At 44.5% G+C, this 13128-nt stretch overlaps 1 protein-coding gene across 2 annotated transcripts in view; it reads right to left on the reverse strand.

Annotated features, from left to right (window-relative positions):
- Positions 1-388: 388 nt before the first annotated feature.
- UBE2F (ubiquitin conjugating enzyme E2 F (putative)) overlaps positions 389-13128 on the reverse strand; it is a 1010525-nt gene continuing 997785 nt past the window's right edge. For both annotated transcript variants that reach the window (XM_069225615.1, XM_069225614.1), the window contains one exon: positions 389-809. In XM_069225615.1, coding sequence (XP_069081716.1) covers positions 759-809 — 51 coding nt within the window. In that variant the 3' untranslated portion in view covers positions 389-758. The remainder of the gene's footprint in view (positions 810-13128) is intronic.

Genomic DNA, 13128 nt, shown 5'->3' on the forward strand with positions numbered 1-13128 from the left:
CACACTAGACTTCTGTAATGTAGACGGAGCATCCTTATCGAGGCTTGGGGTGGTCCCTTGGGGGCTATCACTGCTAATAATACTATCTAAGCGTTTGGTTTATCAAAACCACCAGTGATTAGTACCAAGGTGTATGCTACCTTCCTTAAATATGCATATTTGTGTATCAGAAAAAACAAATCATCCAAAATTGACAGATACCCATTCTTTGTGTGTGGGTGTGTGCTGTGGGGGGGGGGGGGGGCAGGGGGAGAGGGGAGAAAGAGTTATTTATAATCCACAGATTCACAGGAGGACAATTTTTTTTAACCGATCTCCTCTCCATACCCTGGAATATATTCACATCATAATGTGTATTATCAATCACGAACAACTCAAAATCAGACCATTTAAAGTAAAGCTCTATATTCAACAGCAAGTTCTGTTATGACATGTCTGGAGGAACTCTCCGCAAAAAAGATGTACATTGTCAGAAACTTAAACAGTTTTAAAACAGAAGCAACATTGCATCTCTACTTCTTTCCCACCCACCCGGGCCTCATGCCCCTCCCCTGTTCAATTCCTCGCAGTCTTCATGGTGGCGACTCCAGAAGACATGGACGCGGATGAGGTCTGAGGTCGTCTTGGGTGCGACATGAGTAGGGGGACGAGTAAACAACCCAAACATTAGCAACTGCCTTTCGTTTGTAGTCTTCTTAACGTGATCAGGCTCAGCTCTGTGAGACGGGGCCAATATGGAGGGGAGAATCAACCCTTCATCATCTCGCATATCGCTTCATATAATCTTCAACTTTACTCCGAAAATCCTCCTAAGACAGGGGATAGGAAACAGACTTCTTAAATACAACATATTCCTGATGAGTGAACACTCAATCACCCAAACGTGACATTCAAACAGTTACAGTAGTGCTATCACAGAAGGGCCTTCAGGGTCAATACTTAGATAATTAACTTTTATTGGACATTCACCCAATGGACAAAATAGAAGTATGAAAACAAAAGTAAGGACTAAGGATTATCCAGATGGAAAGCACCACTTATCCAACACACTACAAACTGCATACCATCTCCCTTTAGCACGAACCTTGTTGCAGCAGTCAGCATGAAACTTTCCTCATCACACAACAGTACTGCCTTCAACAGACCAGATCCAACAGTCCCAGACCCTGAGTTATCCTCTATCCTCTTTTCAGTGACTTTTCAGTGAACATGAGATGGATGGCTCTAGAGTGACCCAACATCTGAGAACCTCCTTTCACTACATAGAAAGTGAACGCTGTGGTGGAGGACACAGTGGTGCAGAGTGTAATATTTTATGCGTTGGTTACGTTAGCAGCAGATTTATATGACTGTTAATGGTTGTGGAGAATACAGAGTATGAGTACTCGAATCCTCCTTCTCTGAATATGGAAGTTTGTTCCTTTTCCAGGAACTATTGAGATAGCGACAGTGCTGCAGAAGCAGTAAGTGTATTGTCAGATTGCAGAACCCAACCCATAAGGTGTTTTTGTCAACAGTTTCTTTGGCATATTCAGGTTTGAGGCAAGTCTCTCACAAATGTGTGCACTGCAATGAGCCAAGGAGCTAACCATGCGCCTTTTTAAAGGTTGAAACACAGCACTCCCTGTGGTGACGACAATACTCGATAATAATGTGTAACCAAACAATACTTTAATAATGAGTCGAAAATTGATAAAACCAAACAAATCTATACCTATAGTGTGAGTGAGGTGAAAGATGTGCTCGGTGCAAATGTGATACATCCATGTCTGTAACACACTATACAGTATAGGAAATATACTGCCCAAAGATTGTCAGTATTTTGAACCGATCTCTATTTTGTATCAGCGTCGTTACAATCCCGTAGAATTGTCGGATCGTCGTCAGGACTAGAAGTGATGTAAACCGGAGACAAATTAGATAGCTGAGATTAAATTTCAAGCAGTAAAGATGCAGACCTATCAGGCCGGTGGAAGCCTCGGAGCTGTGGATCACGAAAAATCAAGGTTCGGGAGTTAAAGGGGGGCGGAAGGAGATAATTATTCTTTACTTTCAGTACAGTTGCTTGTAATGGCTGCAAGATGGTCTCCAAGGTATAAGAGGGAGCTGAGAAACAATCCTAGATGATGGACTGAGTGTCCTGTGAAAAAGGATTTAAGCAGTTGTAGAGGTGATGTATGCAGCTATGTTGCAGCGCTTAACTCTAAATAAACATTTTGCAGGCTGATACTTCTAATGTAGCTACGGTTGGTGTGCAACGTAAAGGGACAATAAGCATACAAATGACTCCGTGCAAGTAAGCTCCTCAACATCTTCATGCAACTTGATGTTTTGCTTTTTTTTTTAGAATTTTATAATGGTGCAACAAAATGAAATCCCAACTCAGACAGGAGGTCTGCTGCATAGCTTAATTACAACTCATTAAGGTGGCTGGATGCAAGGTGGGAGTTAACACCAAACTCCTCGCTCTGGCTTGAATATAGAAGTAGTTTATCTTCCTGGTAGTCCAATTTGGAATGCTAATTGCCTGTGTAGGACTGCCTTAATTACATTTAACCAGTTCTCCATGGATATAAATATAGCCTTCTCACCTTTCGGTACTCGAGGGTAAGGACATGGAGATTCTAAGGGCTACTCTGAAATTGGCACTGTGTTGCAAATAGAAGAGCATGAGTAACTGGGATCCACAGCCTTTTCCTCCGTAACCTTGGGGAACTCATTGCCACCCCTTACTCCATCTTAGGTATCTGAGCACGTGTAAAGGCACCTGTTGATCTTTGTGAAGAAAAAAGAAATAGATGAATTCCAGGGTGGTAACTTAAATAGGCCATTAACACCCAAGAAAGATTAATGGAGAAGATCCACAATACAGGAGCCTTTTGTTATTAGAATGCTTTTTCCAAATTAATGAGAGTTGAACATTGATCAGGAGTCAGAGCAAGAAAAAAAGAGACCGAGCGAGAGAGCATGAATTCCTTAAGTCTTTAGACAAGGAACAGCACAGTACATGTCATCTCTTGAGCCATGTCAAGCAGTAGCTCACCAAATCAAATAGGTTTGAAAGTGGCAATCCAATTTCCTTTTTCATCAGCAAAATGTGGAGTCAACAACTTAATTTTAAGTTAACTTGACTCTACAGAACACTAAACTTATGCTGCACTGCTTAACACTTTTTTGAAAGAACCTCAAGTGAGGCTGAAAAAAAAAAAAAAAGTCCATCTATTACAAAAAAGTCCATGGTATGGGTTTGTGTGCATATTCCTCCTCCAAAAAGATTCTGATCATCACAGCAGGGAATCTGATTCCACAACTTCCAGCTTAACTTAGTTCAACGTATACTGTCTGATGATATCCAAGTTCCTTAGAACTTGAACGTTCAAAGGCGGAGTGACCCCAAGTTCAGATTCGCAGCCACTTATGATTTTCTCGGTTCTTCCTAGGTTAAAGCATGAGAGAACTGGATAGACTTCAGTCACTTCAAGATAGATTCAAACACAATGTAGAGAATGTAGAAAAAAGAAGTGGTAGGGAGAAAGCTGTAGAGCAATAGAGTTATAGGACTGTTGCAAAGAGTGTATGATCAGCACAAAGAAGCCCACATATAGTATGATATAAATGTGGTGTATACTAAAAGAAGGCACTCAACAGGGCTCATCCACTACTTCAAGAATCAGGAGACAAAATGTGGTAAATGTAGAAAAAGGAATGTGCACAAAGAGATATACATTGTAAATAGAAAGGCAAAAGGAAAAGAAAAACAAGGAATGTGGCACAAATATGAGAAACAAAGTGTGAGTGCAAAATGAAGGACACTGCAACAATGCACACATTCCCACTTTTACACATTTAGAAACAACAGAGTAATAAGTATTAAAAAGAAAGGAAAAACAGAGAGAGTGGTCTGAGTAGGAGTGCGAGGACCAGAGTATAAACAGAGAAAAGAAATACAGTATATAAGCAATAAGAACGAACATAAACAGCATAAAGAAGATTACCACTTTAAATGGGTGTGCCACAGATTTATGAAAGAAACCTACACCAAAACGGTAACAAAGGCAGTGCAAAGTCTGTTCTACTCCGAAGAGATTCTTGAAACTCTGGTTAATAATAACTGAGTGCAGTTTTTGTTCTTATGCGGTGGACAGCTTTCTCACTTCACTTAGTATCAAACATTTGCCTGTTGCACCCTATAGTCTACTAGATAATAGAATGGTGGATAGTATAAACAGGATGATTAAGGAAACCATTCAGTTGGCCGAGTCTTTCTGGCCAAGATGATTGGCCTGCTGTGATGGCCAGGTTATGGAGCAACCACAATGCACCACACTCAACGACAGGTGTTGCACCATTTGTGCTACTGCGAGGATGACATTCCATATGTGAGTTGTCCCCCTCTTGGGTGCTGGAGAGCACTGGCAGAACTGGTATATGTCCTGATATTCAGAAAGTTAGTCAAAGGGTTGAAAGAGCACAAACCAAGAGTAAACTCGGATATGAAGAGTAGAAGAATGTAAATGATGACGAATTCCAGATCAGAGATCTGGTCAGTCAGGCATCTTTTGGGTTCAAAGGTTGGTGTTTCAAAGTTCTACCTCAAAAGCACAGTGATTTAAGTTTGCATGCAGTTAAAGTTCACAATGGGAAATGGAGAAGCAACAGAAACAGCCAAGACATCTTCAGTTCAGAGTGCTGATATATCTGCTGGTGGAGGTTTCCCTTTGAGAATGAGTTATGTGATGGGGGGACTACTTGGAGGCTCAGCTGTTTGACAGTGAGGGCAGTGCAGCTGTGAAGGAGTGAGTGTGTTGATGGTTCTGGTGAGATTATCAGTGAAGTGTTCCCTTCTATGAGCTACCTTGCTTCACGTGAAGGGTCACAATCTGGTACACAGAGTCAATCAATCAATCATTTTTTGTAAAGCGCGGCTATACATCGTGAGGGTCTCAAGGAGCTGGTGAGGAGGAGCGGGACATCATCCGAAGAGCCACGTCTTGAGGTTCTTCCTGAAGATGGTGAGCAACGGGCTTTGTCTGAGGTGCAGGGGGAGGTTGTTCCACCTCTTTGCTGCAGTGCAGGTGAAGGATCTTCCTCCGGCGGTGGTTTTGCAGATGCGAAGGATGGTGGCCAGGGGGTGTGGAAGGAGACGCGGTGGTTCAGGTAGGCTTGTCCTGTGTTGTGATGCCCTTGTACGTGTGGGTGAGAAGGTTGAAGGTGATTCGCTTCTCGACCGGTAGCCAGTGGAGAGTCCTCAGGTGTTGGGAGATGTGTTCTCGGCGAGTGATGTCCAGAATGAGTCTGGCGGCGGCATTTTGGATGAGTTGTAGTTTTCTGGATGTTCCTAGTTCAGGTGCCAGTGTAGAGGGCGTTGCCGTAGTCGAACTAGCTAGTGACTGTCGCAGGACTGTCACCCACGCCTTAGTCTGCTGGGATCCATCAGAAGATCTTCCAAAGTTTGCAGAGGGTGTGCTAGCAGGAGGAGGCGACAGAGTTTACCTGGCGGGTCATGGATAGGGAGGAGTCTAGGATGATTCCTAATTTGTGGGCGTGCTCAGTCAGTGCAGGAATGGTGCTGAGGGATGTGGGCCACCAGAAGTCACCCCAAGCTGAGGTGGCATTTCTAAAGACGATGACCTCTGTCTTGTCGGAGTTGAGCTTGAGGCAGTTTTCTCTCATCCAGGTGGTGATGGCTTCCATTCCTGAGTGGAAGTTCCTTTTGGCCATGTCTGGGTTTTTGATGTGGGAAATGATGAGTTGTGTTTTGGCATACAACATGATGTTCATACCATGGCTTCTGACGATGGCAGCGAGGGTACCCTGTATACGTTGAACAGTGTGGGACTCAGTGAGGATCCTTGGGGGACTCCGCAGTTGACTCCTCTGTGTCTGGAAGTGTAGAGCGGGAATCTGAACCTCTGCGTCCTCTCGGAGAGGAAGGAGTGGATACATTCCAGGGCTCTTCTGCGGATTCCTATGTCATGGAGTCTGGTGTGCAGAGTGCTGTGGAAGACCGTGTCGAATGCTGCTGAGAGTTTGAGGAGTATGAGCGCTGCGGCTGTGGTCTAGGAGTAATCTGTTGTCGTTGGTGGCTGCCAGTAGGGCTGTTTCCATGCTGTGATTGCAGCGGAAGCCGGACTGGGAGCTGTCCAGGGAGTTGTTGGCCTCAATGAAATTCCGTAGATGTGCGTTGATTGCTTTCTCCAGTACTTTGCCGGGGTAGGTAGCAGTGAGATGGGCCAGAAATTCTTTTGTTCTGATGGGTCGGCCAAAGGTTTCTTCAGGAGAGGGCATATTTCGGTGTTTTTCCAGTCCTCGGGGAGGTACCCGTGTTAATGGAGCAGTTGATTGTGTTAAGGAGCTCGGGGCAATGGATGCGCTGGCTCTGATGTATATGTGGTGGGGGCAGGAGTCCGAGGGGGCTCCGGAGTGGGTGCTGTTCATGATGTTGACTGCTTCGGAGGTGGGTCAGTCACACATTCAGGTGCCAGGATTTTCCGGGAGGAAGCTGTCGTAGATGTCCTGGATCTTGTGGTGGAAAAAGGTAGCGAGTTTGTCGCAGAGGTTCTGTGACGGGGGGATGCTGGTGGCTTTGAAGGGGGGAATCTGTGAACTCGATGACCGAGAAGAGTTCCTTAGAGTTGTATGCACAGGAGTTGATGCGCTCTTGGAGTGCGTCCTTCCTTTCGTTATTGAATTTTTGTCAGTGGGGGGGAGTTGCGGCTCTGAATGAAGCAAGGTCTTCGCTGGTTTGGCTTCTCCTCCATTTTTGCTCTAAACGTCTGAGGGTATGCTTTGATTTAGTGGTGAACCAGCTGGCTTTCTTGGGTACACGTTTGGCCGATGTCAGCCAGACAGGGGCTAGAGTGTCGGCGCATTTGTTGATCCATGCGTTGAGATTGTGTGCTGCTGTGTTGGCGTCGTAAGAGGGAGGGAGGGTTTTGGCGAGCGATGAGGTGCGTTGCTCATTGGTGATTTCGTTCCATTTCCTGTGAGGGGGATCCTGGGGTGCAGGTGCGGCTGCAGGTTGCGGTGATTGTGAAGTGTATGCAGGGGTGATCGGTCCAGTCTGGTGTGGTCATAGGATGACCACACCATCACATGGGATGGTGTGATTGGTCTAGGAGATGCTATGCATGTTGATGTAAGGAACAGGAGAGTGAGTAAAGTGTGCAGACCTAATTATTTAAATGAATATACTTTAGGTTAGAGTTTCTCTTTGCTTTTCTTTTTCAGATTCTGCAAGTTAATGAGTTTCATTGATTTTTGTTGTTCTATCATTTGCAATGTTATATTAGTTTTGCTTTGTTGTTTTATGTAAAGGGAAAGCTGTATTATGTCATGTCAATCTACTCTGTAACGTTATTTGTTAGAACGTAGGTTTTCACATCTCATCGCTTGATGGGAGTTCCAGATTACACCAGTTGGGTGTACACACCTTGGAACTGCCGCTGAGGGAGTTGTGTGCTGTTTTGAATATAGCCTCCAATAAAAACTCCTATTTTATCAACTCTGAGAGCAGCGCTTCTCAACATAACACTTTTGTTGACCAAATTGCCAAAAAGACTACGTTATTGATAAATTGTACAATCTATCTATAGGTTTTTCACTGTGTTGTCTTTCATGTTCACCCTATCGCATTTGTCTGAATTACAGCAATGTGCCCCTATGCTTTAGAAACTGACTTTAAGGAAACAGAACTGTAAAACAAACCCCAAATAGATATGTAGGGACAGCAATGGGAGAGTGGTTGCATAAAAATTTCTCCTCCACTACCTTGCCTTACAACACCCATGTTAGAAGAGGTGGCATGATTCCTGAAGAAAGCACCTACTGGTCCTCTCCATAGTTTTCCTTTTGTTGCCCAACAGCATTGCCACTCCTGTGCCACTTGTCAAAACCCACAATCAAGAAATTAACCAAAACATACCCTGCTGCCCACCCACCTCCTTTGGGCCTCTTCATCTACATCAAAGTGGACTCCATCCAAATGCCCAAATATTGTTCCTATCAATATGTTTAAATCCTAGTATGTATGCCTTCAGCATGGATTTAGGCTTATCCTTGCTCTCATGCTGACCCTATTAAACATGCCAAAAGGCTGATTAGGTATTTAGTTCTTAGATCTGTGGTCCCGATTTGGATAGACACTAATGGGGGCACTCACTCTGTGTTTACTGTAGTGTGGGAGTTCTGCATGGCTTTAGAGATCAAACAAAACTTTTACTGCGCTTACCACTCAAGTCCCCAGGGAAAGTAGAGTGTTTTAACTTAATTCTTAATTTGCACTTAAATTATATCACCCTCCAGTACTGCAACAATGTACTCAATGTCTCGACAGCTTCAGTTCTTGGGTTCAAGCTGCCTTACACATCCGCTTAACAGAAGCCTGCTAAAAGCCTGCAACGGAAGACTGGGGTAACCTGCAAATTGACTATGGAAATATGCCCTGCAGCCCAGCTAGCATGATCTCTTCCAGGTCCTGCTCACCATGAATACCGCTATGAAGTGCCACGGAATACCAATCTTGATTCAGGCCAGTCCCTGAATGAGGGCCACAGAGTTGAGAGACTCAAACTCTATAGCTCTTTCCATACTTGGGAAACAAGCTTCTCCTACACATACAGCTTCTGCTCCAGTAAACAACCATGCCTCTTCAGCACAGGTAGGAATTCCAGCTGCCTACATCTGACCTTTGTTTAGCCAAGGTGCAGCTCCTCCTTTTCTCCATCATAACATCTCATGCCAAGGTAGCCGGAAGCATTGCAGTTACTTGTTGCCTTGTTGGGTCTGGCAGGCTTTCTTTGCTGCTAGCCTTGTTGCCTGGCTCGCTCTGTAACTCTTTTGAGGATCCGGTTGGCAGACACTCAGAAATACACAGTACCTTGCCTGTTGCCAAGCCTTGAGATCAGCATTCCTCTTACAGTATAAAAATATTTTTGCACTTTTTAAAGTAATATCGACAGAGCCTCAATCTCTCCTTATGCTGGATCTGTGACCACTGACGCTCGAGGAGGAGTGCTAATGATCACTGTATCCTCTGATGAAGAAAAACAATGCTTCAAGGTTTTTTGTTTTTTTTTGGGCACTCCTCCAAAAAGAACAAACATGCTACCAATGTTGTCACATAATAATCAATGACTAAAATTTACCTACCCAAGACATCACATCTGCTTGCTATTCACTTCCGACGCTGCTCATGGAATGGGTTCGGAAACTTAAAATGGCAGCATCTGCATGTGTGACCTTAAAGCGACACTGGATTCCAAACTTTATTCTTATTCCTCTGAACTTCCTTCAAGAGGTCATTATTCCCCTTGCCACTCCCTGGGACAACCCAGAACATAGTCTGTGACAACTGGGCATACACCTGGCTACCCAAGTACCGGTTTGGTTCCTGCTAACTTGCTTACATACAAGGCATGCTCCCTCAAGTTTCCTGCACTGGTAAAGAATGCTCACGAAGTTATTAATAATTACCCGTTTCTTTGCCATCCTGTACCCTATGTACGGGATGGAACTGATCCGTGAAGAACAAACTATTAGAAAAGTTTTAGAAGAGGCAGTGAGGTAAATCTCCAATCAGTTAGAATCTCAAAGGATTGTCCTTTTACAAAAAAAGGATTACTTTTGATTTTGTCCTGGCTGTGACGGGTGGTGTTTGTGCCATTGTGGGATCCAAATGTTGTTTCTTCATCAAAAATCTCATTGAGTATACCTGATCAGATTGATCATTGAGCTTAAAGAACTACACAAGATTAATGATGGCTTTAGTCTTGAAGGATGGAGTATATGGTCTTGGTTTAAAGTCTTATTTGGAAGGCTGGGAATGAAGACATTAAGAGAAAGCTTTTACTGTTGTCATTTTACTCATCTTGCTCTATATAATCGTCAGAGTGCGCAAATGCTTGATCAACAGCTGTTCTGCAGTTTTCCCTTTCGTTTACCCCTCACTTTACACTACATTGATGATGATGTAGATGACAAATCTGACTATGCGTCAGTCAAATATCCTGGTGGTGATGATGATGCGTCTCATGAAGTGAACAGACCTCTTGATGTGGAGTTGACTGACCTACTTTAAAAGACGGTCTTCGTGCAAAATGAAGGGATTGTAGAATTATTGCCCTTGCGTAGTTGCAGTGCAGCAGCCATAGTCCTGCACAATGCTGTATCAGTGTTACCAAGTTGGGTGTCATTTTGAGGTCTGGCATCAAAGACACAAAGTTCTCAAACAGCTTGCTCAGCTCTAAAGGTTTACACTTTTGTATCTATTTAAAGCGGTTTGTGCACTCTCCTACAACTGAGTTTCTGCACCTGCTTTTCCTTTTGTTATGTTTTTTTTTACCACATGATCTCCATTAGAGCCCTGTGTATGAAAATAAATGTGTTTTGTACATGTGCATTTTCTGACTGCACTCACAGGGTGCCTGGTGTTCCATTTTCAACAGAGTTGGTGATTCACAGGCAAATTTTCTGTTGCTAGGTCCTTTGATAGGAGTTGTATTTTGTTTTGCCAACTGGAATGATGTATATTATTTGGCATTTTATTTTTGTATGAATGAGTTGGTTATGACAGGTAAACCAGTGATTAAGGATATAGGCCTGATTGGTTAATTGGAAAATGTTAAATCAGATGCCATAGGCAGGGTCACTGGATTTATGCGATTCGCATAACCACAGATGTGCTGCATTTGCCCCATAATCCATCATGCGCCGCATAATCTGCAGATTTTACCCAAAAACGTTGCTTCTTGCTCAAACAGCTCAAAAGCTACTAAAAATGCTACCACGCAGGGAATTCCATTTGCACAGCTAGACTGGTCACTTTTCAGCTGCGTATTGCTTTATTTGAGTGTTAAACTGGTACTAAAGAGGTGCAACCAAATCCCATACAGTGTTACCAAGTTTAAAACTGACATAATAATGAAGTGATACTATTAGAAAATATGCCACATTATGCTGCATAATTTGCCTTTTCCTACTGCATAATTTATTCATCCCTGCCCCATAAATTGGCCATCTCCTGTCACATAATTCTAGTGGCCCTGACCATAGGTCTGGTCTGTACATTATGAAAAGTTACAACAGCAGCAGCAGGCTTGACTTACTGTAGGACGCTGGCCTGGTTTGTAGTGGGTACCTAAGGTACTTACACCTTATACCAGATCCAGTTATCCCTTATTAGTGAAATGTAGTCAGTGTTTAGAAGCCAGGCTGTCCAGAGGTAGCTCTAGGCAGAGCAGCTAAGGCTGAACTAGGAAACATGCAAAGCTCTTGTAATACCACTGTAGTCACACAGTACCAACACATATGAAAGACAATACTCAGTGTTTAACAAAAATAAAGGTACTTTATTTTAGTGACACAAGGCCAAAAATACTTTGGAGACTATACTCCCTTAGGAGGTAAGTACATTTCTCAATATATTAACTACTAACCAAAAACAGGTAACTAAACAGTCATAAAATAGTGCAAAAGGAGAACCACCGGTGAGAAGACAAAGTCATTATTGCATCAAAGAAGATTGATGCGGGTTCCTGGTTGGTGCAGAAGATGTCCCATGTTGGATGGATGAATGCAGTCTGATTTGCGTCGCTGGATCCTGCCAATAAGCCTCACGTTTTACGAAAAATGGCGCTGCCCGGGCCGTGGAAGGACCAGGTCAATTCTAACCAGGAGGGGGAGATAGAGAGGGCTCTCAGCAACTCAGAGCCCTCAGAAGATCAGACAGCACGTACAGGAGTCCCACAGCACGGGGTCAAAGGATATGCAAATGGCAGTCGTCACAGCTCTACACAAAAGGGATCCCACGCCTCCCGAGAACCAATCTTGGAGCTTCGCTTCGCAGGATAGAGTGCTGGACACCTTGGAGAGGCTGTGGACAAAGGAATTTTTGGAAAAGCGCACAGAAGCCCTAGAAGCTGCAAAAAACGCAGTGTACAGGGGTACTGTCTGGCACGGGGAGGCAAGCTCTTACCCTCCACCAAATTTGGACAGCTGGACCTTTGGACAGTCAGGGTCACTTTAGTCCACCACCTGTGTTTCAGGATCCAGGCTTGTCGTAGGAGAGGGGACCCAGAGTACCGGCCGTCGCTGAAGAGAGGTGCCTTCTGAAGCAGGGAAGTGACTGTCACTCCACTCCACTGGAGATTCCTTCGGTTCTTTTGGGGCAGGATGAAGACAGGCAGTCGTCAGAGCATGCACAACCTGGAAACTGTTGCAGCTGCTGGCAGAAGCTGAAGTTACAAGGTCGCAGAAGTCATCTTTGCTTCTTTGTTGCAGTTTTGTAGAGTTCCTGGAGCAGTCACCGGTTGATCCGTCGGTAGAAGATGAAGTAAAGGATGCAGAGGATTCTTGCTGGAGTCTTGCAACCCAAATCTGAGGAAACACCCAGAGGAGAGACCCTAAATAGCACTCAGAGGGGAATTGGCTACCTAACCAGGTATGGACCTATCTGGAGGGGTCTCTGTCACCTGCTGGCACTGGACACTCTGGAGGAACTCTGGGCACCACCCCCGGGGTGGTGATGGACAGGGGAGTGGTCATTCCCCTTTCCTTTGCCCAGTTTTGTGCCAGAGCAGGGACTGGGGGTCACTGAACCTGTGTAGCTGGATTATGCAAGGAGCAAGGAGAGCACCATTCCCTTCAAAGCATTTATTTCCAGAGGTTATGGGAGGGTACCCCTCCCATGACTGAAACACCTATTTCCAAAGGGAGAGGGTGTAACACCCCTGTCCTAAAGGAAATGCATTTTTCTGCCTTCCTGGGATTGAGCTGCTCAAGCCCCAGGCAGAAGCCTGTCTGTGAGGTGGCAGCAGCTGGGGCTGCAGTGAAAACCTCAGAAGGATGGTATGGCAGTACTGGGGGTCCATGGTGGAGCCCCCAGGGTGCATGGAATTGGCCCCCAAATACTAGAAACAATATGGGGGTACAATTCCCAATTGTTAGACACCTCGCATGGCCATATTCGGAGTTACCATTGTGAAGCTACATATATATACTGAACTATATGTAGTGCACACTTATAATGCCGTCCTTGCACTCTCAAAGTTATGGGTGACAAAAGAAATGCTTCAGCCCATAAGGATCTCCTGGAACCCCAATGCCTTGGGTACCTAGGTACCATATACT

This window comes from Pleurodeles waltl, chromosome 3_1, assembly GCF_031143425.1.
Source record: "Pleurodeles waltl isolate 20211129_DDA chromosome 3_1, aPleWal1.hap1.20221129, whole genome shotgun sequence".
In the NCBI taxonomy this organism is placed as follows: domain Eukaryota; kingdom Metazoa; phylum Chordata; class Amphibia; order Caudata; family Salamandridae; genus Pleurodeles; species Pleurodeles waltl.